General features: G+C 52.5%; 17 protein-coding genes across 17 annotated transcripts; 6 read left to right on the plus strand and 11 right to left on the minus strand.

The window, feature by feature from the left end:
• The first annotated feature begins 13 nt into the window (after positions 1-13).
• M438DRAFT_62272 (putative peptidyl-prolyl cis-trans isomerase) lies at positions 14-1,133 on the plus strand. The gene is made up of 4 exons (XM_029910211.1): positions 14-33; positions 157-531; positions 589-726; positions 791-1,133. The coding sequence occupies exons 2-4, from the start codon at positions 331-333 to the stop codon at positions 983-985; spliced, it is 534 nt and encodes a 177-aa protein (XP_029758489.1). The 5' UTR covers positions 14-33; positions 157-330; the 3' UTR covers positions 986-1,133.
• M438DRAFT_62273 (uncharacterized protein) lies at positions 1,134-2,470 on the minus strand. Its single transcript, XM_029910212.1, has one exon. It carries the CDS (start codon positions 2,346-2,348, stop codon positions 1,281-1,283), a length of 1,068 nt encoding a protein of 355 aa, XP_029758490.1. The 5' UTR covers positions 2,349-2,470; the 3' UTR covers positions 1,134-1,280.
• A 707-nt stretch (positions 2,471-3,177) lies between these two features.
• On the minus strand, positions 3,178-4,582 carry M438DRAFT_278120 (Zinc/iron permease; the record flags this gene model as incomplete). Its single annotated transcript, XM_029900979.1, has 2 exons — positions 3,178-4,343; positions 4,402-4,582. The coding sequence occupies 2 exons, from the start codon at positions 4,580-4,582 to the stop codon at positions 3,178-3,180; spliced, it is 1,347 nt and encodes a 448-aa protein (XP_029758491.1).
• A 56-nt stretch (positions 4,583-4,638) lies between these two features.
• M438DRAFT_323211 (ChaC-like protein) lies at positions 4,639-6,003 on the minus strand. The gene is made up of 6 exons (XM_029902996.1): positions 5,895-6,003; positions 5,703-5,734; positions 5,595-5,649; positions 5,462-5,546; positions 5,369-5,410; positions 4,639-5,310 (listed from the first exon to the last, which is right to left on the minus strand). Exons 1-6 carry the CDS (start codon positions 5,936-5,938, stop codon positions 4,861-4,863), a joined length of 708 nt encoding a protein of 235 aa, XP_029758492.1. The 5' UTR covers positions 5,939-6,003; the 3' UTR covers positions 4,639-4,860.
• Positions 6,004-6,295: 292 nt separating this feature from the next.
• M438DRAFT_240781 (NuA4-domain-containing protein) lies at positions 6,296-6,858 on the minus strand (the record flags this gene model as incomplete). The annotated part of the gene is made up of 2 exons (XM_029899531.1): positions 6,296-6,520; positions 6,553-6,858. Coding segments are annotated over 2 exons (531 nt in total), but the record flags the coding sequence as incomplete, so codon positions are not given.
• Positions 6,859-7,298: 440 nt separating this feature from the next.
• Positions 7,299-9,013, minus strand: M438DRAFT_323213 (uncharacterized protein). Its single transcript, XM_029902997.1, has 4 exons — positions 8,821-9,013; positions 8,644-8,734; positions 8,428-8,592; positions 7,299-8,380 (listed from the first exon to the last, which is right to left on the minus strand). The coding sequence occupies exons 1-4, from the start codon at positions 8,931-8,933 to the stop codon at positions 7,445-7,447; spliced, it is 1,305 nt and encodes a 434-aa protein (XP_029758494.1). The 5' UTR covers positions 8,934-9,013; the 3' UTR covers positions 7,299-7,444.
• Positions 9,014-9,790: 777 nt separating this feature from the next.
• M438DRAFT_367297 (uncharacterized protein) lies at positions 9,791-10,829 on the plus strand (the record flags this gene model as incomplete). Its single annotated transcript, XM_029907944.1, has 2 exons — positions 9,791-9,887; positions 9,943-10,829. 2 exons carry the CDS (start codon positions 9,791-9,793, stop codon positions 10,827-10,829), a joined length of 984 nt encoding a protein of 327 aa, XP_029758495.1.
• A 219-nt stretch (positions 10,830-11,048) lies between these two features.
• M438DRAFT_277968 (uncharacterized protein) lies at positions 11,049-11,389 on the minus strand (the record flags this gene model as incomplete). Its single annotated transcript, XM_029900964.1, has 2 exons — positions 11,049-11,282; positions 11,339-11,389. The coding sequence occupies 2 exons, from the start codon at positions 11,387-11,389 to the stop codon at positions 11,049-11,051; spliced, it is 285 nt and encodes a 94-aa protein (XP_029758496.1).
• A 556-nt stretch (positions 11,390-11,945) lies between these two features.
• On the minus strand, positions 11,946-12,786 carry M438DRAFT_278345 (uncharacterized protein; the record flags this gene model as incomplete). The annotated part of the gene is made up of 2 exons (XM_029900993.1): positions 11,946-12,376; positions 12,429-12,786. 2 exons carry the CDS (start codon positions 12,784-12,786, stop codon positions 11,946-11,948), a joined length of 789 nt encoding a protein of 262 aa, XP_029758497.1.
• Positions 12,787-13,033: 247 nt separating this feature from the next.
• On the plus strand, positions 13,034-15,397 carry M438DRAFT_301263 (uncharacterized protein). Its single transcript, XM_029902090.1, has 3 exons — positions 13,034-13,973; positions 14,033-14,925; positions 14,982-15,397. The coding sequence occupies exons 1-3, from the start codon at positions 13,072-13,074 to the stop codon at positions 15,341-15,343; spliced, it is 2,157 nt and encodes a 718-aa protein (XP_029758498.1). The 5' UTR covers positions 13,034-13,071; the 3' UTR covers positions 15,344-15,397.
• Positions 15,398-16,328: 931 nt separating this feature from the next.
• Positions 16,329-17,467, minus strand: M438DRAFT_357346 (uncharacterized protein; the record flags this gene model as incomplete). The annotated part of the gene is made up of 4 exons (XM_029907160.1): positions 16,329-16,532; positions 16,603-16,730; positions 16,799-17,014; positions 17,263-17,467. 4 exons carry the CDS (start codon positions 17,465-17,467, stop codon positions 16,329-16,331), a joined length of 753 nt encoding a protein of 250 aa, XP_029758499.1.
• Positions 17,468-18,866: 1,399 nt separating this feature from the next.
• M438DRAFT_337344 (Prefoldin beta-like protein) lies at positions 18,867-19,426 on the minus strand (the record flags this gene model as incomplete). Its single annotated transcript, XM_029903985.1, has 4 exons — positions 18,867-18,899; positions 18,955-19,147; positions 19,251-19,341; positions 19,393-19,426. The coding sequence occupies 4 exons, from the start codon at positions 19,424-19,426 to the stop codon at positions 18,867-18,869; spliced, it is 351 nt and encodes a 116-aa protein (XP_029758500.1).
• A 205-nt stretch (positions 19,427-19,631) lies between these two features.
• On the plus strand, positions 19,632-19,928 carry M438DRAFT_337345 (UPF0287-domain-containing protein; the record flags this gene model as incomplete). The annotated part of the gene is made up of 2 exons (XM_029903986.1): positions 19,632-19,665; positions 19,720-19,928. 2 exons carry the CDS (start codon positions 19,632-19,634, stop codon positions 19,926-19,928), a joined length of 243 nt encoding a protein of 80 aa, XP_029758501.1.
• Positions 19,929-20,246: 318 nt separating this feature from the next.
• Positions 20,247-21,526, minus strand: M438DRAFT_301272 (uncharacterized protein; the record flags this gene model as incomplete). Its single annotated transcript, XM_029902091.1, has 2 exons — positions 21,390-21,526; positions 20,247-21,307 (listed from the first exon to the last, which is right to left on the minus strand). Coding segments are annotated over exons 1-2 (1,149 nt in total), but the record flags the coding sequence as incomplete, so codon positions are not given.
• A 190-nt stretch (positions 21,527-21,716) lies between these two features.
• M438DRAFT_347562 (like-Sm ribonucleo protein) lies at positions 21,717-22,370 on the plus strand (the record flags this gene model as incomplete). The annotated part of the gene is made up of 4 exons (XM_029905935.1): positions 21,717-21,747; positions 21,796-21,867; positions 21,920-21,994; positions 22,049-22,370. Coding segments are annotated over 4 exons (247 nt in total), but the record flags the coding sequence as incomplete, so codon positions are not given.
• Positions 22,371-22,646: 276 nt separating this feature from the next.
• Positions 22,647-23,945, minus strand: M438DRAFT_367304 (APH-domain-containing protein; the record flags this gene model as incomplete). Its single annotated transcript, XM_029907945.1, has 3 exons — positions 23,767-23,945; positions 23,099-23,715; positions 22,647-23,052 (listed from the first exon to the last, which is right to left on the minus strand). The coding sequence occupies exons 1-3, from the start codon at positions 23,863-23,865 to the stop codon at positions 22,647-22,649; spliced, it is 1,122 nt and encodes a 373-aa protein (XP_029758504.1). The 5' UTR covers positions 23,866-23,945.
• Positions 23,946-24,309: 364 nt separating this feature from the next.
• On the plus strand, positions 24,310-26,827 carry M438DRAFT_62823 (uncharacterized protein). Its single transcript, XM_029910214.1, has one exon. It carries the CDS (start codon positions 24,690-24,692, stop codon positions 26,775-26,777), a length of 2,088 nt encoding a protein of 695 aa, XP_029758505.1. The 5' UTR covers positions 24,310-24,689; the 3' UTR covers positions 26,778-26,827.
• Positions 26,828-26,872: the final 45 nt, after the last annotated feature.

Consider the following 26,872-nt stretch of genomic DNA (forward strand, 5'->3'; position numbering starts at 1 on the left):
TCACTCTCTGTCTATTATCGTCCTCTGATTCCTGTATGTCGGACTGAACTTTTTGACTTGTATGTGAATTATCATGACGCTGTTGAGTTACATGTTACTTCGGTCAAGGTCACAACTCCTATCTAGTAGTGACAGCTGACGAATTTCGCCAACAAGCATTTGTTACTGTCTGATTGAAACTTCGCCCACAACAACATCACTCGATATATCGCGTCTCCTTCGTTTTAGCACATTGCAACCAAACATTTTGCGATCTTTGTTCGCCAATAGACTGCTACTGCGTCGACTTCCGCCAAATTCTCCATTACAGCGCATACGCTGCTCGAAAACATGGCAGAATCAGCGTCACCCAATCCAGTGGTCTTCTTCGACATTACCGTAGGCGGCGAGCCTTTGGGCCGCATCAAGATGGAACTCTTCCATGATGTCGTGCCCAAGACCGCCGAGAACTTCCGTCAATACTGTACGGGCGAGACCAAGAACCATCTAGGACACCCGCAAGGTTACAAAGGATGCAAGTTCCACCGAGTCGTGAGTTCTGCAACACCTTCGACGCAGTCTTGGACGACACTGACATGACGCGACAAGATCCCGAATTTCATGATCCAAGGCGGTGACTTCCTGAATGGCGATGGAACTGGCTCGGCTTCTATCTACGGCACAAAAGCCTTTGCTGACGAGAACTTCAACCTGCGACACGATGTCGCTGGCCTACTGTCCATGGCGGTAGGTGTCTATCAACATTAATTCAATGCACAACCGTCCAAGATGGCTAACATGATCATTGTAGAATTCTGGTCCAAACACGAACGGATGCCAGTTTTTCATCACCACGGTCCCATTGCCTCATCTCAACAACAAGCATGTTGTCTTCGGAAAGATTGTCGATGGCATGGACGTCGTGCGGAAGATTGAGAACGTCAGGACCAACGTGACCGACAAGCCAATCCAGGATGTAGCCATTTCCCAGTGCGGAGAGATGTAGATCCGAGCATTGCTCGAGCTTGGTCTGGGGCAGATGAGAAGTCACAAATATAGCGATAGAGAAAGTCAAGATCAATGGCACAATTCACTGTGATAATGCAAGCATAAGATTTGAAGCAAAATGAAACCACTCCAAAAACCAGCGCCTTGATCTCCCACGAGATGTCTGACCCTGTCGCTAACCCTAATACCCGACGAAAACACCAAACCCCAAATAGGACCGTTACTGTTGTTCCGGAGAAAGCCATAGATATCCCGCTGCCAGAAGAAACCAAAATCAAATGGGTATTCAAAGACTATCTTGAAGTTCCAGCTTCAAGATCGCCTGGCGTAGTGTTTGTGGCGTTGGTCTGCGCCGTACCCGAGGCGTTTCCTCGTCGAAGGGGGTTTGCGAAACGAGGCAACCTGCTGAGCCATCCACCTTCAGACTCGGGTCGAACACCTGGACCAGGACCTGTGTGCACGACTTGAGGGAAACCATGCTGGTCGGTGTGAGGCTCAACCACCAAGAATCTTGGACCGGCAAGCATCATGCGTCTCCTGCCCGAATTGCCTGATCTACGAGCACCAATCCAAGCAGAAGCGGGGCTCTGGGGCATACGCATACCGCGTTCCCTGCGTCCGGTGTCGTCGGCATTATCGGCAGCACGAGGCTTTGGAACGTAGTAATCGGCCTTGCAGAGAGGGCAGCACGCACGGCGGGAAGTTAGCCATGGGTCCAGACAGGCTGCGTGGAATGCGTGACCGCAGCTGAGACCACGAACATCATCATCGTCTTCGAGGTTATCCAGACAGATGGCGCAAGTGTCTCCAGGGGGAGCGGCCATCTCAGGCGGTGCGGCAGTACGAATGGGGTCATCTTCGTCATCAGACTCGTGGTCATGGATGGACGAGGCAACAGTCTCGGTCTTTTCCAAGGGAACCTTGTCATAATTGGTGACGGGAGCAGTCGAAGAGGCAGCGGTAATGGCAGTGGCATGGTGATGTTGAGCCATTTCAAGAGTGGTCAGGGGGGTCTGAGGGTCTTCGGGGAGGTCCGGGAGGTGGTCATGCCTGATGCTGGGAGCACGACTCGGGGCGGCACTGACACCGCCGGCAGTGGACAGACCGTGGGCTTCGCGCGAGGCTCTCCAGATCTTGTACTTTGTGAGTGGGAAGCGCTCGTTGACGTCGTCCATGGTCATGAGTTTCTTCTCTCTACGGCGTCTATGCGGACGGGGCATGGCCATGAGATCGATGGGATTGCCATCCTCTCCGAGAGCGCGCTGGCGGTTGCGTTGATTGTAGCGGAAACAATACTTGACGCCGACAATGATCCTGAGGTAGTGGGTCAGCAAAGGAGCGCGCCAGGGCGGACGAGGCATGCATGGCTACCATAAGTTTGTGAAGACAACGCCGAAACCCAAGGCGACGAAGAACAGAAGAGGTGAGCTGGTGGGACCGCTGCCGCCGCCCGAAGAGCCGGTGCTGGTAGGCGAGGCAGAGAGCGAGGCGGCTGCGCTCGGTGCAGTCGTCGTCGTGGCAGACATTTTGTGTGTTCGATTAGACCCGCATACCACAAGCAATTGACGGACGCGAGCAAGCCGACAGTCGAGGTTGCTTGGTTATTAGCAGGACGAGTGGAGTGGCGCAGAAACAAGAGACCGAGTCGTCGATAGCCAGCCAACGTTGGAGTACGGTAGGAAACGGCTCGCTTCCGAAATGACGCCCGCGAGTCCAAGGTCGATTTCTGCTCTCGTTACAAAGCTATCTCGTGAAAGGCCGGGTGAGCAGCGAGGAACACAGCGTACAGACGTCAATAACTTATTGCGAAACGAGTCGGCACGCCTGGTGTTGGAGTGCCAATAAGTTGTTATTGTCGCAGCATGCAAGATGCGACAAGCAAGAGGGAAACGACTTAGCGGCCGTCGCTTTGACTCCTCATCTATGCCGATCCTCGACTTGTCGCCATCATGCATCCTCCCGAGCCTAGTTGCCATTCGCTGTGCTATTCATGAATCGGGGCTTTTTTTTGGTCATTCTATATCTTTGGAGTATCCCCCCAGGTGCTCAACCGATTCACCACTCAATTACACGCGCATTGTACGGACTAACCCGCCATTTGGCCTAATATCTTTACACTCATATACTTTGTACAAGTTGTTTCTCCTGAGACATGTTCCAACGCCTTGTTTCTCAAATGTATTCCAGTATCTATGCCCATGCACCAACTAGGGCCATCAATAGACCTCCAGCAACCACAGCACCACACGCTTGCAATCGTTTCTTGCCCCGGAGAACCTCGTAGCTCTCATCGCTCAAGAAGTCCTCTGCTAGCAACTCAACCAACCCCGCAAACAACAGCAAACCGCTGCTAATAGCATTCATAATGCCTACCATGAGCAATCCAGTCTGACTGAACGGGTCGTAGAGGTTGTGAACCAGCAGTCCGATGGCTTGTCCCACAGGTGTAGTCGTCCCGTAGGCTAGGGCCATTAACCACGGCCGAGGAGAGCGCTTGGGGAAGATGGTGATGGCCGCAATACGGGACCCGAGCGCTAGTCCTTCAAATGTTTGGTGGAATGAGATGGCTACAAGCAAGACGATGAAGGAGGTTCCTGTGGCCACAGAAACCGCCATGCCTATGAAGACACTGTGGAATAGGATGCCTGCCTCAAGGAGTAGGCACTGCAACAACATCTTCTGTTGCTGCTGGTGGTCTGAAGGCGAGCCGGTTCGTTCCAAACTTGGTTCGACCGCATGCGCATGACCATTGGATAGCTCCCCATTCCCGTCCATGTGCGGATCCAGCTCATCCAAATCAAGATCCGAATTACCACTCCCCGTGTCTGTACTGAGACGACCTTTCGGCGCCAGGGGTTCTGTGTCGTTGTAGTTTCCATTCTCTTGCCATTGCGAAGCATCTTGCAAAGCCATGGCCTCAGCAGCATCTTCCTCAGAGCCTATCTGGGCTTGACTGAAGGGCCTATAACTGTCACTCCGGCGGTGTGATGGGCGGGAGAAGGCGTCGCGACTACCTCTTCTCAGAGGAGTCATATCTTCGTGTTGTTCTCCAGGTTCTCCAGGGGTCACGTACTCGCTAGAGTGGGAATGACCGGCACCTTTCGTCGCGAAGAACATCTCTATACCCACTACTAGCATGACGGATATCATGGCTATGAAGCCAGCCATGGCTGGGTATCCCTGGTTCCAGAAGGGTGGCAGACAAGGGTCGGTCAGGGAGGTGAAGGCAGTAGGTAAGAGATGCACAAAAGCGGTCGCGATCAGGACGCCGGTACCGAAGTGCCTTGAGAGGAAGAGGAACAGGCGAGGCACAGGCATGCGCGGGACCCTTCGAACAAGGAGTGGAAACGAGCAAGCTATGCACATGGCACCGTCAGCAAGGCAGTCGAGGCACAAGACAATGACAAGACAAACCCAGCGTGCTGAGCACGAGGATCAGGAACAGCGCAAAGACATGCAGCGGCATGTTGTAGTCTTTGGTGTTGCTGGCGGTGCCGCAGGCAGGGCGGTCGTCATTGCTCTGGCGGCGGAGCAGTTCGGCTCGCAGCACAGAAGTCGGTATGTCGCTCCATGTGGCCGCAGTGTCGTCTCGCATGTCGACAGATGCGCGCGTATACTCAGGACGACAACATTGGACGGAGGAGAGCGTTTCCCCTTATTCTTGCACCTAAACACGTTATGAGATTCGTATCCTCTACCTCCGCACGCACCGTTAGACTGTACACGAAGCTTCGGTTCGTCCCGCAGCCACCACCTGCAGATCTGCAAACCTCCCATGCGCCTGGTTCAGTGCTTCGACAGCGTGCAGTACTGTACATCTAGAGTATGCTGACCGTGCGTTTGCCTTGTACCTGACTGGTCATACACGAACATCTACTTCTCAATCTCTTCCTGCTCGTCTGTACTTCCCACTCTCTGCAACCTAGATCCAGGGCCGTGGGAATCTGCTTGTTTGCCAATATTCCCACACGCTCTGGACTCGACCTCCCGGCAGCGCCTCGCCAAGTCGTGAACATGCTCGTCTTCGCTGCCTTCCCCAAGCTCTATCAAAGCTTGATCGAGTCCGTAAAGATAATCTTTGTTCTCACCACTGGGCCCTCTGCTCTTGACGATATGTTCTGCTAACCCTTGAAGGTCTTGTGGACCCATGAATTGCGGATTGTCCGGGAGTCCGACGTAGACCAAGCAGTCAATAGGTGCCGGTAGCTCGTGCGAAGCGGCGTACGTCTTCGACACGTGAAAGGGCGTATACTGAATACTATATCCGTTGATCTCACGAATGTCGAGGTACTCTCTGACTTCTGCTACATGCCTTGCAGGTATCTAGAACAAAGTTAACTCGCGTTCCTCGAATCCTTCGAGGGTCGCTGTATCGACATACCCTGTACGCAGCACCCCAGGTTGTTGGTGGAGCATCAGAATGCTGGATAGCAGTATTAGACAGCAGCTTTTGTGCAAAGGCGTCCTAAAATACCTGGTCCGTCAAGGTCTCCCAGTGTGATCTATCGATCAGTGTGACAACCCGGCCAGGGGCCTCTGGAGTTCCACGGTGATCCTCACTATATCACAGGCATCAGACCAGTTCTAGATCAACATTGAACGCTTACCTTGCCTGCCAGAAGCGCCGTACGTAGCCTTCGACATAACCAGGAACCCTGAGATCTTCCCTCGGTCAGTTGACGTATGTAGCATGAAGAGACCAAGAAAACGAGTACCAAAGTGCGGCGGTGGTTTCCAAATCAGACTCCTGTGATGAATATACATGTAAGGAAACGCTCGCACTATACTGCAGGAATCGCTCATCTAATGTAACGAGTACAGTTAGTATGGTTCGTCACACAGTAGGTACTGGAAGGTGTGATGGCATAGAAAACCAGCGGTCGACTCATGGCAAACATACCTTTTACCCATATCCAAAAAGCCAAAGGTCTTCAACCATCTCTGAAGCCATGATTGTAATTAGATATAACTGCGTATAAGAGTATCCGACTCGGTAAGAAGTGCTAGAAATGTCCGGTGGAGGCGGAACTCTGTCCAGTCAAGCAAACAAAAGCAAACAGAAAACGAACATGGAGAGCACTTTCAGGTGGGATTAGATATGAGACAACAGCAAGGTCAGCCATTATCACCAATACGAATGAGGTATGTCTTTTGTGATAGGAGCAATATCTAAAAGTGTTCATGATAGTCATGGCAAAGAGGTCCGAAAACGACCTGCAGCCCAAACGCCCGTCTTCATGCTTGACCCATGCATGCCCATATCCCAACTCCCGCTCGAACGCAGCAAACCGAAAAAGTGTACATTATATCATTCGCGCCCGTAGGTGATCTTCAACCTCTTCGCAGGCTTGTTGTCTTCATCATCGTCCTTGTCGGCAGCCTTCTTCTTTTTGCTATTTGCCTTGGAAACAGTGCTACCAGGAGTGGGATGGTTGCTTTCTCTCGAAGCCAGCTGGGGAGCTACTGATGAGGCAGGTGTTGGTACGTGTGAAGGGGTGTTGGTGGCCGATGTTGGGAGATCCGAGTCTTGTGCCTAGATGATGCGTTAGTGGTCTGGTCGAGAACGAGAGCGTTACATGGTATTGAGCATACTCTGATCCACGACATGGAGCTTCGTGAAAAGATGCGGTCTTCGTCGCGAACTCTGACTCTGGCCTTGCGATCGTCGACGGACTTCTTGTCTCCTCCTACCACGACACCCTTGACCCAGCCGTCAAATCCGCGCACTATGTTGCCAGCACCGTTGGTTTCCTCGAGATAGCTACTCTCCATCTTGTAGATGTTGTCCTCGAGCGCCTGTAATTGTTCGTCGAGCTGTCGCTTCTTGGCCAGGGTGCTCTTGAGCGTGTTCCGGAGGCTCTCGTAGTAGGGACGGCCTGGCTGGTCCGTTGCGGTTGCGCTGGCCGGCGCATTATCAGCCATTGTGTTGCGCAGGCAGCGAAATTGATCAGGTGAAGCAATGGTTTGTGAACGAATGGTTTAGAGAATATATCCGTGTTGGTGTCGCCCGCCCGCGCTGTGTCCGTGTCGCGCGCCGATCCGACCCCACATTTCTCCGGTTCAATGCCTTGGATCACTTTCACCTCACTTCTTCACTCTCACTCTCACTCTCAACTTTGAACTCTGAGGCTCTACTCTCGACATAGTCGACTACCCCCCTTTGCCTATCTTGCGCATAGCAATAATCTTGCTCTTGAGGAGTCTTTCTCTTAGCTCACTTGCCGTGGGCCTCTTATCGCCGTGTAGTGCGAGGGCTGCCGAAGGGCTCAATAACCTGTGCTTGGTCTGCCATCATTAGCATCTATCCTGGTGCAAAACGAGCAGAGCTGCATGTCGCGGCGAGATGGTCATCATAAATATATGGTATAACAACTATTGATACACTCAATCCCACTTGTAACCTATGAGCGCAGAGTAAGAAGAATCATGTGCTCGAATCGAATCGGTCTCATGACATTTAAGAAGTAATACCCACCTCCTCTGCTGCTCCAGCGCTGCTGTTTCCTTGATTCTCGTCACTCATCTTTGTCGTGGTCTCGTTGGCTTCGGGTGTGTACCGTCTCCCCTCATGTGGCTTGCTCGAAGATGTCGAACGTCTACGAGCATCGCGAGAACGGCTTCGAGAACGCTGTCTGCTCTGACTGCGACGAGATCCGCGAGTCGTGCCCGAATGTCGGTCCTTTACAACATTAGCACGTCTGTCCTGCATATCTTCGGAGAATGAAGGGGAACGTCGACGATGCGGTGGAGACACGCTCTCGTTGCCGTTCCTGGCGTTGCGACTCATGCGAGATCTAGAAGGCGTACGAGATCGATGACGCCTCGGTCTGGGGGAAGAACTCGAGCCTCTTCTACGCTTTGGAGGCGGTGAACGTCTTCGTGAATAGGGCGATACATCTCGGCGCCGGCGCTCTCCTCGTTGCGAATCGGCCGGCCTCTTCGAATGCCGATGTTCTGTGGAACGACTGCGACTGCGCTCGCTTGAGGTGTTGCGTCGTACCGTCCTTCGTGATCTGGGCGGAGATGCACGGCGAGGCGACGATGAGCCAGGACTACGACGTGCGATAGAAGGCGATCGCTGGCGTCTCTCACCCCTACGGCCACTGGCATCTCCTGCTGGCACGTACGAATCCGTTTCTCTAGCCGAAGGTCTGTTACGACGAAAATCCCCAGAGCCATGAGATTGTCTGGAAGGTGGTGACTGCGACCTGGAATAGTCCCTGGGAGGTCGACGATCAAGATCGCGGCCTCCACCGCGGCCTCGTCCCCGACCACCCCGATCTCTGCGGTCGCGGTCGCGGTCGCGATTACGAATACTCTCCACGTCTCTCTCGCGAGCTCTCTCATCATCTCTGCGCTGTCGCGCAGCTTCAATAGCTCTTTCTTGTTCGACCTAGTCCATAGTTAGAACACTGCAGTGCTGGACTTTGATAATCTTACCTTTTCTTGAATAAGCTCCAACTTCTTCGCCTCAACGAGCTGTTGTGGTATTCCTGTATCACTCTTCTGAGCACTCAAACAAAGATTCCAGAGTTCTTTGCAGAAGAGAGCTGCGTCTTTCTCGAGAAATCCTGTTAGTTGGATTTGCAGCGATTTGATATCGGGCTGTTGATATTAGTCCAGTGTTCTGCTGTCTGTAAAATACAGTAACCTTACATTCTTGGAGCCTTCCAAAAGATCGAAAAGGAGATTGATAACGACATCATCATCGTAGCCTAGGATTCTTGACACCTCACCCGCGGCCCAGCTACGAACACCATCAGCATGTGCAACCATTGAAGCAGAAAAGGCGCAAGGTCCAATCAGACGACGGCCTCAGCCCCATGTACTTACTTTTTGATGACCGGGATGTTGATCTTGGTTGTGTCGACTTTTTGGTTGAACTCTGGTGGAAATTTTGTGGTGCGCAGCAGTTTCTGATCCACATTCGTGGTGATACGATTCATTGTGCCGTGGCCGGGGTTGTGCTAAATCGGAGCTGACAGAATGGTGAGTTGAATGATTGGCACTGGATGGCGATGATTGAAGCAATTAAATGGAGATCTTGTTGACAGCGACGGGAGAGTTTGTCTGAAGCGACGCACAGACCGCAAGCTCCCTCGCTGTTTGCTCACTTCTCCTTCCACTTCTCTCAAGGCTTCCATACCAGTCAGCTTGAAAATGTGGACAGATGGCATCTGAAGTTAGGATCCGCAAACCAATTTAAGATCAGTTGTGAGTACAAGTAAGTGATGAATCAGCTTCTCACGCAGTGTGCACTGGATTTGCTATGCGAGCAAGAAACTTTTCGCATCAAATTCGTCCTTGGATTGAACGTTGATCGTCTAAATCTCTTAACTGTACGCAGTCTTAAGCATGATAGAAGCAACTGCATGTTGCACTCATCAAACCGTATTCCTCCAAGCGACTTCAGTCCGGACACATCGTCGCGACTACATACGAATCTGAAGCAGACCTTCTCCGTCTGGTTCGATATGTTTCTGGCAATTGACCGAGGGCCACACCTGGCCAGATTTATGCAAGCATGGAAGTCGCCAAGTGCACAGCTGCTTCCATCTTCGGCGGACAATGAGAGTGACGAGAGTGACCAACAGCTTCGTCATGTCTGCCGGATGGAAAGTGCTGCAGACAGCAACTGCTGCCAGATTCCTCGACTGACCCAATCTTACTTGTGTCTCGTCCTTCATCTTTACAACCACACTATCATCATCAGGTCGGCTTCTTTACGCCATCATTTTACTCTTCTTTGTCCAGCCTTTCGTTTGTTTTCTGTTGCCGAAACGTTATCAACACCATCATCGTAATGGACAACCCTCCTGAGCCAATGCCCAAGGTCTCGATTGATCCTCTACCTCCATCACCAGACTCCCCCAAGCCATCATCTCCCCCTCCAGCAGAGCGTAAGAACCAAGTGCCAATTTCACGATAGCCTCGCAGTCGTTGACCCTGCAACAGAGATTGTCGTCACCAGTCATGAGGGCTCTGTCGTTGCGGTCCCGGCAGCAGAACCAACACTCGAAAAGGCTGTGACACCACCCGCTTCTGATTCTCAACCCCCATCGCCACCTCCTGCACCTCCACTTGTCGTTGTTGCTCCTGAGCCTGTTCCACCGCCGACTTCTCCTGTCATTCCACCTCCGACTTCTCCTGTCATTTCACCGACTCCAATCATCCAGCAAGTAGAGCCTGTCCCCGCTCAGGTATCCGCCGTTCAAACTCCGCCTTCACCCATCACGACGACCATCGAGACGACTAAGAAGGAAACCCAAATCCCCGAAGTGCCACCTGCACCGTCCACGGTCGTTGGAACAGCCAAAGAGACATCAGCTCCTCCCTCCCCTGATGCTCCTTCCGCAGTCGTTATTGAGGCGGTCAGGCAAGACTCTCCACCTCCTGCATCGCCCGTCGTCGTCGTTACCTCCTCCTCAAGTGCGACACCTGCTCCTGTTGTACCGCTACTGGTCACACAGACATTCCCGGCTCCGACCATTCAACGCAGTGATACGGCTACCTACGAGCCATTGAGAAGCACTGACAGGGTCCCCGTCCTCATCTCAACAAGATCAGCCCCTGAGATAGCACAGCCAGGGACAAACGAGGCACATGAGATACAAGCCAGGCCATCGCAGATGAGCACGCGGTCGGCACCTCCAGACGTGATCGTCAGACGTGACACCCACGTTGTGGTCCTTAACCCTGTGGATGATACCCAGGAACCAAGACACTGGAGAGACAAAGTCAGGAAGTTCTTCGTTACCAAGCTCGGTGGTGCACACATCCTACGCTTTTTTCTGGGAAAACAAGCAAGCAACGTTACAAGTGCTGTGATTTCAAGATATTGATATACCCTACCATAACAATCCTAATCGATGATATCCCCTGAGAGATGCAACCACAATGTGACCGTGTTATTGTTTGATCGTTCAGACAGGATTATTGCTGAGATGTATCAAGATCCCACCGTAGGCAAGCTTGACATTACAAGATTATAGAGCTATCATTTCGGCCTGGCGCAAACACGACTGAAGAGAGACACCTGGCCAGCGAGCGATGGAAACACTCTAGACATTTCTCAAGGCCGTATTGACCTGTTGACGGGCTTGGAGCAGAGATCGATCAAGACCACCGCGATGAGCGAGCTTGACGTTGGCATGGAGGTCGAGCAAGTCCTGGGCGCGAGCAAGATCAACATCAGAGTCAGTCGTATTCTGCGCCCTTTTCAGCTGTTGAGTTGATATGCCCGCAGGTGTAATGGGCGATCGAGCCAAGACGAGGTCCATTGCCGCAACAGGATCCTGCGAGCCTGTGTCAGCTGCCGTATAATCACCATTTCCGCGTGTGGCCAACATACACCGACGCGGAGAGAGGTCAGATCGGACAAGATGTCGGCAACTTTGAGCATGGTCGGATTGTTTCGCAGGTTTATCAGAAGGTCAAAATAACGATGTTTGTGGTTTGGTACGGTTTCAAGAAAGTCCACTCAGCCGTTGACAACTCATGACTTTGATGGAAAACAAAATCTTCGAATCATTAGAAAATGCAAAGGAGCAGTGGTGAGATTGATGAAAACATTAATCATAATCTCGTTCTCAGTGATACTGTTGTTCTATCGATGCACACTGCTCTGATAGGCTTATGTAGCCTTCTTGCGAATGTCATCGCTTTGTTCTATACACCCCAAAATATGCTACACTTTAAGCAGAGGATATAGTGCTTGAAGTAGCTCGGTTGATACACTGTCGGAGGCAGACTGACGAGTTCCTGCTCTTTTGCCATGAATAGTCCTGATGTGTCGCGATTGGACTTCGAACATCCGAAAGGCGCTAGCAGCCGTGTGCTGGAGTGCACCTTGGTGAGAAAGGCGGCCTCTGGTAGCGATCAAGGTCGCCGACCATCTTTGGGCTGTCGAGCAGGTGCAGTGCCATGTTGTAGTATTGCGCATGGTGTCAGGGTGCCGATCAACCACCTCGTCCTCTCCAACCACCCCTTCCTCTGCCTCTACGTTTCCCCCAGCCGCGGCCACCGCCACTCTCTCCACGTTCAAAGCGTTCGCGACGCTTTTCCTCCTCGGCGAAGAATTCTTCCTCGCGCTCTTCTTGCTCTCTGCGAAGCTCTTCTTCAGGCTTGACGCGACGAGGCTCCGGCTTTTTCAGGTTGTCTCCATCAATCCATTTAGGGTGGGCACCATGCTCGCACGATACGACGTTGTCTCTGTCAGGCGGGCCGGCGCGACCGTTGGGACAGAAGCCAGCAAGATAGAAACGGCAGATGGCGGCGTGTTTGATGTGTCGTAGACTACAATAGAGACCCAAAGGACAAAAGCCACGGGCAAAGTGAGGGCACGGCGCAATGCGTAGAGGAGAAGTAGGAGCTATATGGAGGTAGGTGCCTTTGTCGCGGTCAGTCAAGTAGGAACTAAGGAGAAATTGATCTTGACGCACATTCGTCACCCTGAGGGCAGAGGCCAAAGCGGCTGAACTCTTTGCACTCTCTCTCACCGCGCAAGTCGAAGGTGTGGGCAAACTCGCACTGGTCGCCTTTCTTGCAGAGGCCGCGTTGGTAATGTTTGCAAATGAGATGACCAATTCCAGAGCGCTCGTTTGGCGGAGTATAGTGGCGGTCAGGACAAGCTGGACCAAGCGGACAATGGCCGTTCTTGTAGGCAGAGCATGTCGGACGGTTGTGTTTGTTCGGGAAGCCGAAGGGAGGGAATGCGCTCTTGAGATACTGCAGGAAGGACAAGTCGGGGACAGGCGCGCTTGCCGGGTTGAGGATATGACTGGAGATGGCGGACGCCATTGCGAGTGAAGACAAGTGTAGTTGCAAGTGACTTCAGGAAGGAGCACGACGATCAAAAGATCAAGCTTCCGACCGAGCTTCACATGCAAGACGTTCACGAATCACGAATGTGGAGGCAGCGGTAGCGACAGGGTTACGGGGCTTGACGAACGGACCAATAGCAATACGTCAGCCGGGCTACCTCTCCGGACCCGAAGCTCGCTCTCGCCTTGGCCGTGCCCGCTCTCGGTCGTGACCCTCTTCAACTCTTCGCACCATCCCCGATGCACCACGCATAACACGACCATGGTGTCGGACACGGTATACGAGATATGCCTGCCTGTGCTGCAGGACCCCACCGTACCCGATGACGAAAAGGCCGACCGCGTCGAGCATGTCCTACGCCAAGAGGCCCGCCTGACGGGCAAGGCTCTCGAGGATGCCGTCTTGGGTGTGCTGTGGCGCCGTCGCGATCATACCGAGGGCTCGACCTCGCCGCCGCCCTTACGCGCCACTGTGATCCGCCGTGCATCGCCCGCTCCATGGCAAGCCCGCTCTGTCTCTGCCACAAACTCGCCGCGATCCCAGAGCGCCACCATTCATCCTCCGCCTGGCTTTGGCCCTGCTCCTCCTCAGTTCAACCGCGCAAAGTCCTCGACCGCCTCGCCCTTTTCCTCTCCACGCCCCTCTCCGCGCCTAGCCTTTGCGACTCCCCAGATTCCCCACAGTCCCAGCCTGAGTGCCTACCAGTTCAGCGAGCCCACTTCAGCAACAGAGCAATATGGGGACTACGGGAGCGACAATGTTGACTGGCTAGTCAACGACGATGCCAGCAGCACTGCTTCGTTTGGCGACTCGTATTCGTCCGAGTGGGTTCAGCCTTCCATGGTCGAGATGTCGACGTATGATATGCTGCGTTCCGTCTTGCGTGACGACAAGTCTGATGAAGAGCTTGAACATGTCCTCCAGCTGAACGGCTACGACTTCAGCCAGACGATCATGGCTTTGACCGACCCGCAAGCTCTGAGCGCAACAGAGGCTCAGAGCAGGACATACCTCGTTGGAAAGTCAATGAGTCCTACCTCGAGGCCCCTCACCCCCTCTACACAGGCCAAGAGCGGCATCGTGTGCAAATACTGGCTTTCTTCAGGACACTGTGCAAGGGCTGACTGTCGATTCAGCCATGATCTTAGTAACCATCTCTGCAAGTATGTTTACCGTGTCCCGCCGTGAATCTCTCCCAGTTCCTCTCTTAACACTCGTCTAGGTACTGGCTAGCAGGAACTTGTCTCGCTGGCGACTCCTGCATCTTCTCTCACGACCCTTCTGCTTTGATGACTCGATTGACCATGGATGAGAACGCTACACCACCCACGCAGGCTCTCCAGCCAAACTTCCAGCTGCAAGACTACGATTCCTTCCCTGCTCTGCAGCCTACCAACTCAAACCCGTATGACCAATCTTATGACCCTTCTCTGCTTAATTCTCTCCAATCACAGCCCTCTGCTGTCTCTACACTGAATCCATTCGCCATGTTTGTCCCATCAAGCAATGCAAGCGTCCGCTCTTCGTCGCGACCCACGAGCCGCCATCAGTCCCGTACTGCAACTCCTTCGGCCTTGGCTGTGAACGACGACGAAGCCTTCCCTACCTTGGGGTCTGCCGCCGCCTCACGGTCATCTCGTCGTCACGGGAAGAGAGGCCATGGCCATGCTGCTAACAAGGAGAGCCCAGTCCCTACCCCATCGTCATTGGCGGACGTAGTACGCATGACTCCATCTCCTTCACCACAGGTTCAATCCCGGCGAGGATTGCGGCCCACAAAGTCAAGCACCGGCTCTCGTGAAAACAGCACAGCCGCGATGGCGATAGCAGCGCCTGAGCACATCCCTTGGCTGGAAACCGGAGACTACGCAAACAAGGCATATCTCAAAGCACGTGCCGAGGCCTTCAAGCACGGAGGCCTAAGGAACAAATTCCTACAAAGTGCAGCTCAAGCATGGAACAGAAACGATGCTCGCGGCGCCAAAGCTCTCAGTCTCAGAGGTCATAACGAGAACCTGGCCATGAAGGAGGCCCACCGCGAGGCTGCTCGATGCTTATATGAGGAGCGTAATAAGAATTCTGGCGACGGCAAGGAACTGTTTGTTGACTTGCATGGTAAGCCTCGGTCTCGTGTTGCCCTATCACTGAACTCTTGCTGATTTCAACCACAGGTCTACATCCCGAAGAAGCAGTACAATACCTGACCTCCTGCCTGCTCGACCATAGCTCATCCAGCAGACCAATCTATGCGATCTGCGGCACCGGTCACCACTCCAAAAATGGCAAAGACAAAGTCGGCAAAGCAGTCCGCCAGTTTTTGAACGAATGGCGTTATGCGTTCCGCGAGTTTAGTGTCCCCGGTGACCGCAATAACGTTGGCGGTATCCTCGGTATTGACCCAAGCAGCTACGACAAGGAGTGTGCGAAACGAATGCAAGAGGGCGGACCTGGGTCTGAGGCCGATAGTGGAGTAGGTTTCCTGAGTAGCAGTGCTGAAGACACAAAGGTCCGTATCCTACGAAGGGAGGAATAATAGTAGCCGTCCATCCCTTCCAAGGAAAAGAATGAAATTATGAAGTTATGCTCTTTTGACATATTTGACGTTTCCTTGTCATCATACTACGACAATACATGTCTTCTGGAGCCTCAAAACGCTTGCCAGCCATGTCCAAGGGTAGTTGTGATCATGTGTGGCTCGGATTAATCTCGAAGCGAAATTGTTATTTCGACGAATCAAGAACACTCTTGCCATTTTCGTTCGCTGCTTTGTGTGCCTCTCGTTGCATGGCATCTGGCTCGAAAAGGCTAGCTCGGCTGTCCGGCAGGTGACCCAGCCGTTCGCTCGTGCTTCGTCGAGGTTGGCTATGATTTCGTTCCCTGGGATCGTGTACATGATCACTGTGATCCTCTTTCTCATGCTCGCTTCTTCTTGACATGATGTCCAACTCTTGAGAGTACCATCAGCTGATCTACTGGCTGTTGAGATAGTCCGGTTGCTTTTGAGCCTTTGTTGCGCGGGTCAGGGTAGCGTCTTGGCAAATATCGATGTTGTGGGCGACAGGAAGGTCTGGAGTCGTAGAGACTGTGGGTATGCAGGGACTATGGGATGCTCAGTCATCGTTATGGTGATGAGACTTGAGCACGATTACCGAGGTAGAGAAGAGTGGTCGAGAATGGATGTAGACGTATGCCGATTTTGGGTGCGTCACTGATACAAGGAAGGCAGACCAATTGAAGAGTACGTGATGTTTGATTGAGTGAGATGATTAGACTGCGGTAGCCACGCTACCTATCCGTTGGATTAAAGAATTGTCCTTGTCCCACGACCAGCCTGCAACCAGCAATACAACATGCACGCACTTCGCGGACCCTTCTCAATGTAAAGAAAGGAACACCCATCGAAATACCGCAACTCCTGACGCCGTCCACATACTTGCAGCACTTGCAAGCCCCTGGGTATCAGAAGAAATCATTTCCTCTCCGACCGCCGTTGACGTATCGGCATTTGCAATAACCATTTAGTAATCTCCTGAGGCTCCTTGTCCGACTCCATAAGCATAGTCGTTGCTAGAACTCTCGGTCGGCTCCATGGGGTTGCCCATGACAGCGCCTCCGTGATTGCTGCCGTCGTAGGGTGATGTTGCTTGGGCTCCGCCAGCGGAACTGAGGGCGTTGCCTCCGCTGGTCATCGGTCTCTGGTGTTCGCCTCTGGCGACAAGCGTCTGTCATCATGTCATCATGTGTCAGTTGCTGAGGAAGGATACAAATTTATGACAGAAGGAAGAAACTTACCTCGCGATATCTAGCCAGATAGATCTTGAGGGCCTCGGCATAGTTTTCGAAGCCTAAAGAGGTCATGGCGAAGAGGATGTCTTCTCCGTTGACTGTCTTACGCTTCTCTTGCTGGCACTTCTCGGAGGCTGTAAAATGTTAGCTGGCTGTCCACCATCTCAGATAGAGGAGTACTCTTGTAGAGCAATGAACGTACCTTCGCTAGTGATGAAGGAGATGAACTCGCTGACGCATTCTTGCATACATTCCTTGGCTTCTTTGGCGATTTTGGCATTGTCTGGAAGTGCACCCTTCATAATTCGGGCGACTGGTGCAAAATTGCGTATGTTAGCATCGGAAGCAACATCGTTCTTAGTGTTCCGGGGACGCAGTGGCTGTGATCGAGTCGGTAGTCGGGATGCAGAAGACATGACTGTTCGGCAATCCGCGCGCTGTCAAAAGTCAAAGCTGCAGATCTGGGCTGGCAGAAGCAGCTCTGATTCGACGGTCAAAATGTCGAAACGCGCGATTGGGCTGTATATGGGGGATGGGAAGGGCAGCACCGTCGACGGCATTGGTCAATGTACAGGTGGTGGTGCAAAGGGAGTACAGACCCAGCAAGCTCCCTTGTCGGTTGCACCCTGTCCGACCAGAATTAAAGGAAAAACATTCAAAACATACCGTTTGCAATGGGTAACCACCGATCTTGCTCCTTGACCTCAAAGTCATAACCACCCATACCGTGATCACCAGGATCATCAGGGCCTCTGCTCATGTCTTGCTGTTCATGCTCGTCAGGCGACGGCTGGTTTGCGTCTGCTTGCAATACTGCTGGATTCGATGCCGGCTGGCCTTCGACATCCGTCGTTCGAGGGCTTTGTGACATATTGTATTCGGCGACTTGCAGAAAGGGCCCCACACGTGTTCACTCTGACGTCTGTTGCGCTGGCAAATTGATTCGCTGTCGCGATACGTCACGGTTTGTTGGATCCAAGATGTCTGCAGCCCAAGACGCTATGCTTCGCGTTGTGTTACGAAAGCCGGGAACCGGGTGTTGATGCAAGGCACTGAACAATAACTTGGTGTCACAGAGCAATCGGTGCCACTTTACAAGAATCCTCCGTAGCCAGTCAGATGCCAACAAAGTAAAGTCTGAGGGAGGTATTAGTCGCACATTTTTGATAGCAGGGAGTGACCCGCTTTCACGTGTTTTGATCAAATACCGCTGGCGGCCGGATCGCGACAGTTGCGGGACATATTGGATAAACTCACACTTTCAGAGGGCGGCGGCTGCGATTACCCCTCGGGTGATGCGTGGGTACGTGAATGTAGATGTTTGGAACTCAACAAAGTGCCTTGAAGCCCAATGGACCGAGGAAGTCCTGGAGATGTCGGCTGGATGCACACAGGATCGCAACGTGACGTTGCTTGGAGTTGAAGTCGGACGACGGAGCGGGACGAGCAATAGAACACCAGACCTTATGGGTTCGCTTGTTGATGTCTGGCGCGTAGATCCGATGTCTATTTAAATCGCGACAAGCGGAGGATGTGATAGGCTCGTAGATGAAAGAGAAACGAACTGGTTCGCGTTCCATGAAAGGCGATGGTGGGGGTTGGAGAAGGTGGCCCCTGCTTGAATATTCCAACTTCTGTTGCTACACCAGAGCCTCTCAGCCGACTTTACTTCCAACTACAAGCCATCATGCCGGATCGGACAATTAGGCATGTATTGATCTCTCCGAAGCGCGCCACTATATTGAGAAGCCTTGTTTGCCCGTATGTATCAATCAAAAGTGTTGTCACAAGTCACTATGCAATTGAGCCTGACAGATGGGGGCTTGCAATCATGACTTATCCCCGCTTAGGATAGCCATGCTTGGCGATATGGACTTTCGTTTAGATTGCGAACATTTTGATTGCTAGTATCGTCCAAGATACAGAGCAGGAATGATTGACTGAACCGGAGAAACAGCATCAGTGCCCTTCGAGCTGTTCCCTGCCTGGAACTTCCAAGCAACGACGTCGAGCGAGCCAGTAGCAAGTTTGTGGTACCTGGGCCTGCAACCATTGCCGTAAGGCGCTAGATCTCGCGTTGGCCAAGGGGTCAACTAGACCAAGCCTCGTAATCACACCTGATCTTCGAGTGATACGGCTACATACAACATGACTCCGAGAGAAGTTTCATTGTTGAGCTCAGTTGCTGCTTTGGTAGGCGAATAAGCAAAAGATCCGACAGATATGTCACGCCGTTGTGAGCAGCTGTGCATTTGATTGTGATAGCGGGCTCATTGTGTGACGACTTGGATCTTGTTTTGACGCTGTGGTGATTTTAGTGGACTGTAATGTATGTTTAGTACAGCTTGATTGACAAACCTTCCACTTCTCAAGTTCTTCTTGCTTTGTAGTGTACTGTTTTAGCAGATCTTCGAGAACCTTCTTGAGGCCATCTGCGTTGGTCTTGAGCTGCGGCAACACGTCTTGCACAGTGCGTTCCACAAGAACTCCGTTAATCATACGGAAGCACTTGCGATCACCGGGCAGTGGTTCGAGTGTCTCTAGCACAAGCCTTTTTCAAAGTCAGTTGATTGCTGCTATGAGTGCTGTCGAGCCGGTTCTCAAAAAGTTGCCAGATCAGAGAAGAAGACCAGATAAGATCATGCCACACGTACTTGTGCTCTTCGGCTTCAGTCTCAACATCGCCAATCTTCTGTGCAATGGCTTGAAGGGTTTCTTTGTAACCGGAGTACTGCGCCTGCAGCTCTAAACATCCATGTTAGCAACGAAAAAGGAGAATCAATCACGGTCACCCACCCTGCTGCTTCTTAGCAGAGACTTGTTGCGACATTTGACAAATATAAGCCTTCAAAACTTGACGCTGATCGAAGCACAACAGAGGCAGCTGGTTGTTGGAGCGGCGTTCGGGGAAGCCAAGACACGCTAGTGTTGCTCGACTGCTGATTTGCCTCTGGAGTCTGTACAACAATCGCATCGAGACTCGAATCAATCACATCAGAGAAACAATTGAGTAGCAAGACACGCGCTCAGCCATCATGCATCCTCATCTCCATACCAAAGACAACAAGAGTGTGTTGCCCGACATACGCACCTTTTAGCTTCGGCCCTTCTAACAGATACCAGACTGCGAGGAGGTCATGAATGCGCTCGAAGAATGCCATGCGCGCGGCTTCCTCTGGAAATCCATGGGCATGTGTACCAAGGCAAAGCATCAAGTCAACATGTGCCTGCGTGCCGAGCGCCTCGAACGTACCCGTCAGAATCGCGAAGTGGCCAAGGAGAAGCGAGCAAAGATCGAATCCGTATGGGCCGAAATCGACGCCAACTCATGAGCCGGACACGACTCGACATGATTGTTCAATGAAATTACACAGCGAGGCGCTCGGCGTTATGGAGGATTGGTCATAAAAGGACATCTCAACTCTGAATTCATCATCAAGCAAGAAGCGACCATGGCAAGACTACATACCCCAATCGGACATGTCTCGTCGCATTCCGCTACCCAGACCGCTCGTTCCGAGGCCTGGTCTCCCTTCGTTATCGTCCTCATCACCCTCGTCGCTAGCCTCGCTGTCTTCCGGAAGGTCGTTCACAGGCTCGCGGACCTCATCATCGGCCATGGCGACCTGTTTGTCATCATCCTCAACCCGCAAGCCCATGTCCTGCCGCAACTTTTGATATTTCTCGCCCGTTTCTTTCAAAGCAGCTTGAACTCTGATTTCTTCTTCCCCGATCCTTGACTTCTCTTCTACAAGACTTTGCATCTCATTTGCCTTGTTAGCGCGAACCATCTCCATCTCTTCCAGTCGCTTCCGAAGCCTCTCAATCACGCTGTCCATTGTCGGAAGGGGGACGACCCTCGGCGGCGTCTGAGGTCTTGTCGAGTCGGGTTCCTGTTCGCGTGCAGCATAGGTACCGTGGCGGGTTTGTGCAACCTCGAAAGCGGCGTTCCTTTCAGCTTCGCTCTCATCCTCTTCATCTTCGTCCACACTTTGACCTTCTGCATCGGCAATCATAGAAGCCATTTCGGCTCTGCGTTTTCGGTCCTCCTCTTTCTGTGCCTTGCGACCAAATGTCATCTTGCCTTCAGTAGTGAAGTCATCGAATCCTTCCAGCATGTCTTCGTCGTCGTGTACAAGGCGGGTCTCTGGGTATTTCTCCTTGGGCTTGAGGATTAAACGTCCCTGTTCGTCCCGTGTGACTGCGTCGTCGTCGTCTTCATCATCTCCGTCATCTTCCAGTGATATGAAATCGTTTTCCTTGGCCAAGCGTGCGCGACGAGTCTTCTTCTCTTGAATTTCCGCAGCTGTGGGTATAGCTGTAGGAGGCTGATATCTTGAGAGGTCGGAGCCAAATTTTGATTTCACGTCAACGGGGTTGTTGCGAACAGAGGCGGCATTCTCGGTATCGGTGGTAGATACGGATGCGACGTCCTTTGGAGTGGCGGGCGTACTCTGTTTCAGCTCGTCAAGGTAGTCTCTGCTATAGCTTGGACGGTTGGATGTGGACTCGAGACGTGGACGAAAGGATATGTCGGAGTGGTTTTCGGCATTACGTTGGATGGCCAGGCGAGAGATGTTTGAGCGTTTGGGGGTCAGCAGGGTGGAATTGTCGTCGTTGTCGTCGTCGGTAGAAGCGAAGGCAGGGCGCAGGGCAGAAGATTTGCGACTTTTCGGACCAGGACGTTTGACAAAAGTGGGAGCGGAAGAGTCTGTTCATGGGCCATCAGCCAGCTGCCACGATGAGCTTCGTTAGAGCTGCGAAAGACATTGAGGGAAGGAGCAGAGACTAACCATTGTTGCTTGACACATCGGATAGGGCATCTTGGTCATCCTGGCCAATCTTCCGCGGCACGCGACGAGAAGCGAATGACTTCTTCATGCTAAGAGCGAGCAAGGGTTGTCGGGTTGAGTTGAGTTGAGGTGAACTGAGTGTGTGTGCAGAGTAGAAAGGGAAATTCGGGAATGACGCGCGGGGGTCGCTCACTTTCTCCAGTTGGCGGTTGGCGGTTGGCGGTTGGCCGTGCACAAGTTGAGTCTTGAGCGCTCGCGACTTTCCTCGAACAGACGCCCATCTCGCGCGAGTAGCTGCACATCATCTTCTGCCATCCCAATCGCAATCATGCCTCAAGCACAGCCAGAGTTGAAGAAGGTGACCATTGCTGCCCCGATCCATGCGCCGTGACTAACCACTACTCAGTACCTCGACCGCCGTCTGTTCATCCAGCTCAATGGCAGCCGCAAGGTCATCGGCGTCCTGCGCGGCTACGATGTACGCTCCTGCTCCCTGACAACCATCGCATCCGTCTCCTAATTCATTACAGGTCTTCCTGAACATCGTCTTGGATGATGCTGTCGAGGAGAAGGCCAACGGCGAGAAGGTCAGAATCGGCCAAGTCGTACGCTCATCTACCCCGTCCATCATGCGCCCAGCCGATGCTGATTCTGTCTAGGTCATCCGTGGCAACTCTGTTGTTATGCTAGAAGCCCTGGAACGCATGGACGAACACGACCGACGATGAGCGAATTCCTCTTATACCCGACCGCAGCCACCGACAGTGACTCGACATTCACCTCCGTCCGCCATCACATCGCAGCCCTCCGTCGCATGAGTCGACATCAAATGCGTCCGACAGTCAGGAACATGGACAAGACACTTCCACAGACCCGAGAAAGCAGGTCGCATCCATCTTAGGGATTTATTATGACCTTTCTCAAGAGCGTTCCATAAAGCGACGCCTTGATTCCACGAATCGAAAATCACTCTCTGTCCCTTTCTCTCCCACGTCTTATCTCGACCTTGTCTTTGGTATACGTGAGTTATCTACTGCCCCTGCCTCTAAACCGGGACAAGACTTGTCTCCGTGGATCTCTTTGCGTCGTGCTAGCGAACTTTGATCCTTGACCATGGCCGAAGGAGTATTTGGCCGCCTGGTCCGTTCGATCATCATGTTTGCGTGTGAATTTTACGACTCAGTATACAGATTGAGGTTCATGACGGGACTCGTGATAACTAACATCTAACCCGCTGGTCAAACCCTTTGATTTGCATTACAGCTTGGCCTTGCTACCCTGTTTTGCTCGTTCCTTCTGGCATTGTTGGACAAGATCCCACCCGACTGTGGCAAAGGGCCGCATCTGTACTGCGTATTCTTGCGCGCGAGCACTGCTTGCCTGTCTGAGAGCATATCTCGCCGCGATCCCTTGCATGATTATGCTGCCACGATATATTCCAAACGCCTCGCCCCAGGTCATGTCTGGTCGCGGGTCCCATCCAGCCACTTTCCGGTACCACTCGATGCACTGTTGCTTGGTCGGGAGACCTGGCGTGTTACCGGGGAGGAAGGTTTCACTTCCTCGTCCGATCGATCTAGCGACAGGGGAGTCTGCAGTGGTGAAGGGGGTGAGTAAGTTACTGAGGTCGGAAAGGGGGTGCCCTATCGTTGACATTTCCCAGCTAGAAACATCAGCCTCGCTTCACAACGGATGCTTTCTCGACTTACTCCAATATTCCTATAACCTTTGGCTCTGTCTTGTGGAAGACCACGTTATCGATTTTGTAGTCGCCGTGAACAAAGGTACTGCGATCCTGAGGCTGGGTAGCTTTGTTGCCGAAGAAGGCGACCATGTCATCGAAATGAGGAATCTTTCCCACAGGCTCGTTTGACTCAATGTCGACAGCCTTTGCCTGAGCGTCCTGGATGGTATTGAATGTCGCAAGTTGACGGTCGTAGAAACCATCTGCCTTTCCATAGGATGCGAGATTCACGGAAGCCGGAGCTACACGATGAAACTTTGCCAGTGTCGTTACTGCAGACCGCCACATCTCCTTTCTGTGCTCAGGGCTGACATCCGGTAGACATGGATCCTCAATGATCCTGCCATCCAGAAATTCCATGATGTAAAAAGCCGTACCAATGACTGTATCGTCCTCACACAAGCAATATGTCTTTGGGACTGGGACATCGGTTGTCTCAAGAGCATGCAAGATTCTGTATTCGCGTTCGACTTTGTGAGCGGTTTTGGATAGCAGCTTTCCTGGGGGCTTTTTGCGTAGCACATATTGCTGTTTATCAGAGGACGTCAAGAGATAGGTGGGATTTGATTGGCCATAACCAAACTGTGATTCTAATTCAATGATATGAAACACCTTGAGGCTTGGAAATATTACCTGTTTGACGTCAAGAGGTGTCTTGATCTCCGGTACATGTTTGTGCAAGTAGTTTTCGAGCGACGTGATGTCTATGAGCTGCCGAATCGGACCTGCCATATTGAACGAAACTTGATAAGGTGAGAAGAACAATTGACACTCTCAGTCCAAGGCTCATGCGAACAGGACAGTAGTAGATGAATGCATTCCCAGAGGAGTATATGAAAGCGTGGGGTTCGGGGACCGAACAACCTCGGTACGACTAAGTCACAGGTTGATGCGGGAGTTGATACCGAACGGATGAGCTTTAACGTCCAGCGCAGACCGAGCTTCAGTGGAAGCCTGCCTCCAAAACACAAGACCAGCTCTTAGATTAGCCTTGCGAATGAAGACGAGGTTACCGAATCATTTTCTAGACCAAGTCTCTGTTCAGGACCGGGATTTACGGTTTGTTCTTGTGAACTTTTCAGTCATGTCTCCGCTCCCCGGGATGCCTAGGCAGAGACATGGACACGCCGAATAAGAAAAGGCCATGCGCTGGTTATCAAGGTGCAAGTCCTAAATTGATGCCATCATGTTGCCGAGTCATGCTGATACGGTTAGATGTTTGGAAGTAAACAACAGGAACAGAATAGCTTAGCATGAGACCAGGTCGTCCCTCGGAGCTGCTAAGAAGTGTGCAAAGTCCTTCACCTGTCGTTGCACCTTTTTGCAAGTAATGGGTTGGGATGATTGGGCAGCATTTTGGCGGGCAACTAAGTCGGTAGGTCGCAAGAGCCATGTGGTTGGTTGCATGGGTAATCGAGTAATGATGGAGCCTGACGTGTCTTTGTTTTTGTCTTGGATCTTGTCTTTGATTTCGTAGCGGCAGCGGTAAAGATTGGTTTATTATCCTCTGATCTCGTCTTTCAAGATAAACAGGAACCGGTATTCTCAGCAAAGCAATGTCAACACCGCGGCAGCGTGTGCGGCCGTCAAACTCGCCCATGCACAACAACGATGCTCACCGCAAAGCCCGTGAAGCTTCTCTCAACGCCTTGACAGGAAACACGACTTCATCACCTGGACTCTCATCAACAATGGCCGACTCGTCTGTCGCCTTGGGCGACATGGTCAATGTTCCTGGCGACATGTACGGCACAGTCAAGTTCGTCGGGCCTGTCAGGGGCAAGCAGGGCAAATTCATTGGTGTCGAGCTGGCCGGCGAGTTTGCTGCCAGAGGAAAGAATGACGGCGATGTCGACGGCATCCGCTACTTCGACACGGACGTCCCTGGAGCTGGTATCTTCTTGCCTGTGCACCGCGCAGAGAAGCGCCAATCGCCTGCGCGCTCGCGTCCGGCCTACCCTGGCACTCCCAGTACACCGTCGCAATATCGTCTCGACTCCTACACCCCTCCGACAGCTGCTATGCCCAAGTTCTCGCAATCCATGGGTCCTGGTGCCCGTCCTCCGAGCCCTCTATCTAAACTCAAGTCTCGTCGACCATCGCTACCACGCCCCGAATCTCCCTTCCGCAAACAGCCCAACCTGGTTCCGACCCCTGCTCGTAACTTCTCCATGAGCCAAAGGTCCGCTGTTCCTCCACGCTTCACCTCGAGTCCCGCACCACCTCTGTCAACCACCCCTCGTGCTGCTAGCCGATCCGCTGCGCCTTCGCGTCCCTATTCGCGCACTGGCTCTCGCGTTGGCAATCGTCCTTCGACCAGTTCTGCCGCTTCCATTGCTAGACGCTCTCCGTCCCGTCAAGTCACTGTCGATCAAGATGGCGAGGTACAAAGGCTGCTCGCCCAACTCGAGGAAAAAGACAGACAGCTGCAAGAACAGGCCGGATCACTGGTAGAGATGGAAGCCAGTCTGAAAGAGATCCAAGAGCTGATACCTGGTGACGATGAGGACACTTCTGATGTCTTTGAGTTGCGTCAAGCTGTGCATGATAGGGAAGACAAGATTCAGTCGCTGATTGATGAGTTTGACGCCCATCGTGCAGACTTCCGCAGCACAATAGATACACTAGAGCTTGCTTCTGCCGAGACGGAGCGTGTGTATGAGGCGAAGATTGCCGACCTGCTTGCCGAAATTCAGGAGTTGCGCGAGCTTGGTCACAGCCGTGAAGATGTCGAGAATGTTGCTCGCCAACTTAAGGGGTTGGAAGAGCTTGTTGCAGAACTTGAGGAGGGCCTGGAAGACGCAAGACGTGGAGAAGCAGAAGCTCGAGGGGAGGTAGAGTTCTTGAGAGGAGAAGTCGAAAGAGGGCGTAGCGAGCTGAGGCGTGAAAGGGAGAAGGCTGCCAAAGCACTTCAAGGAGCTAAAGAAGCAGAAGGCTCCGGATCTCGAGACAAGGACGTTGAGTTGAAGGATGATGAGATTAGAGGTCTCAAAGCCATTATACACTCTCTCAGCTCTGGTCCAGAGTCAAGTCCCATGGCACGCCAGAGCCCAGCATCTGGTCGATTTGCCGATCCCGAAGAGCTGAAGAAAACGCAAGCAACAGTCCAGCAACTTGAGCGTGAAAAGTCGGAACTCCAAGGATTGATCGACAGAAAAGCATACAGAGAGGAGGAACTGGAACGTGCTGTCGAGCAATTGAGACGGGCAGCTGAGCAAGAAAGAGACAGCATCATGAACACCGAAGCTGCCGCAGAAGAGATGCCGCGCCACCACTTGACAAGATCCCCCGAAGCTGTTAGATCTCCTACCAGATACAGATCTTCACGAGAAGACGATGGCCAGCAAACCAATGGTAGTCACGAAGCGCATGCAGAGCACCCCGAATCAGAGGATGAGCTGTCGCGACGTATGCGAGGCTTGGACGTTTCGACCTCCAGCAGAGACAGATACAACGACAAGCTAGAAGCTCCTGCACCACTTTCTCTGAGGAAGACACTGAGCAACACTAGCTACAACGATGTCACCGAGAAGCCCACTGAGACCCCAACTGCACATGTAGCAGAGGCTGATACAGACAAGTGGTGCGCACTATGCGAAAAGGATGGCCATCTAGCGTTTGACTGTCCCGATGAGCAGTACTGAGCAGCTCTAAACCCATAGAACAACTTATCCTGTATAGATGAATACATCAGATCTGCACCCCAGATCTGCATCCCGGCAAGATTCTGGCCGTGATT

Source organism: Aureobasidium pullulans (genome assembly GCF_000721785.1).
Source record: "Aureobasidium pullulans EXF-150 unplaced genomic scaffold scaffold_15, whole genome shotgun sequence".
Taxonomy (NCBI): domain Eukaryota; kingdom Fungi; phylum Ascomycota; class Dothideomycetes; order Dothideales; family Saccotheciaceae; genus Aureobasidium; species Aureobasidium pullulans.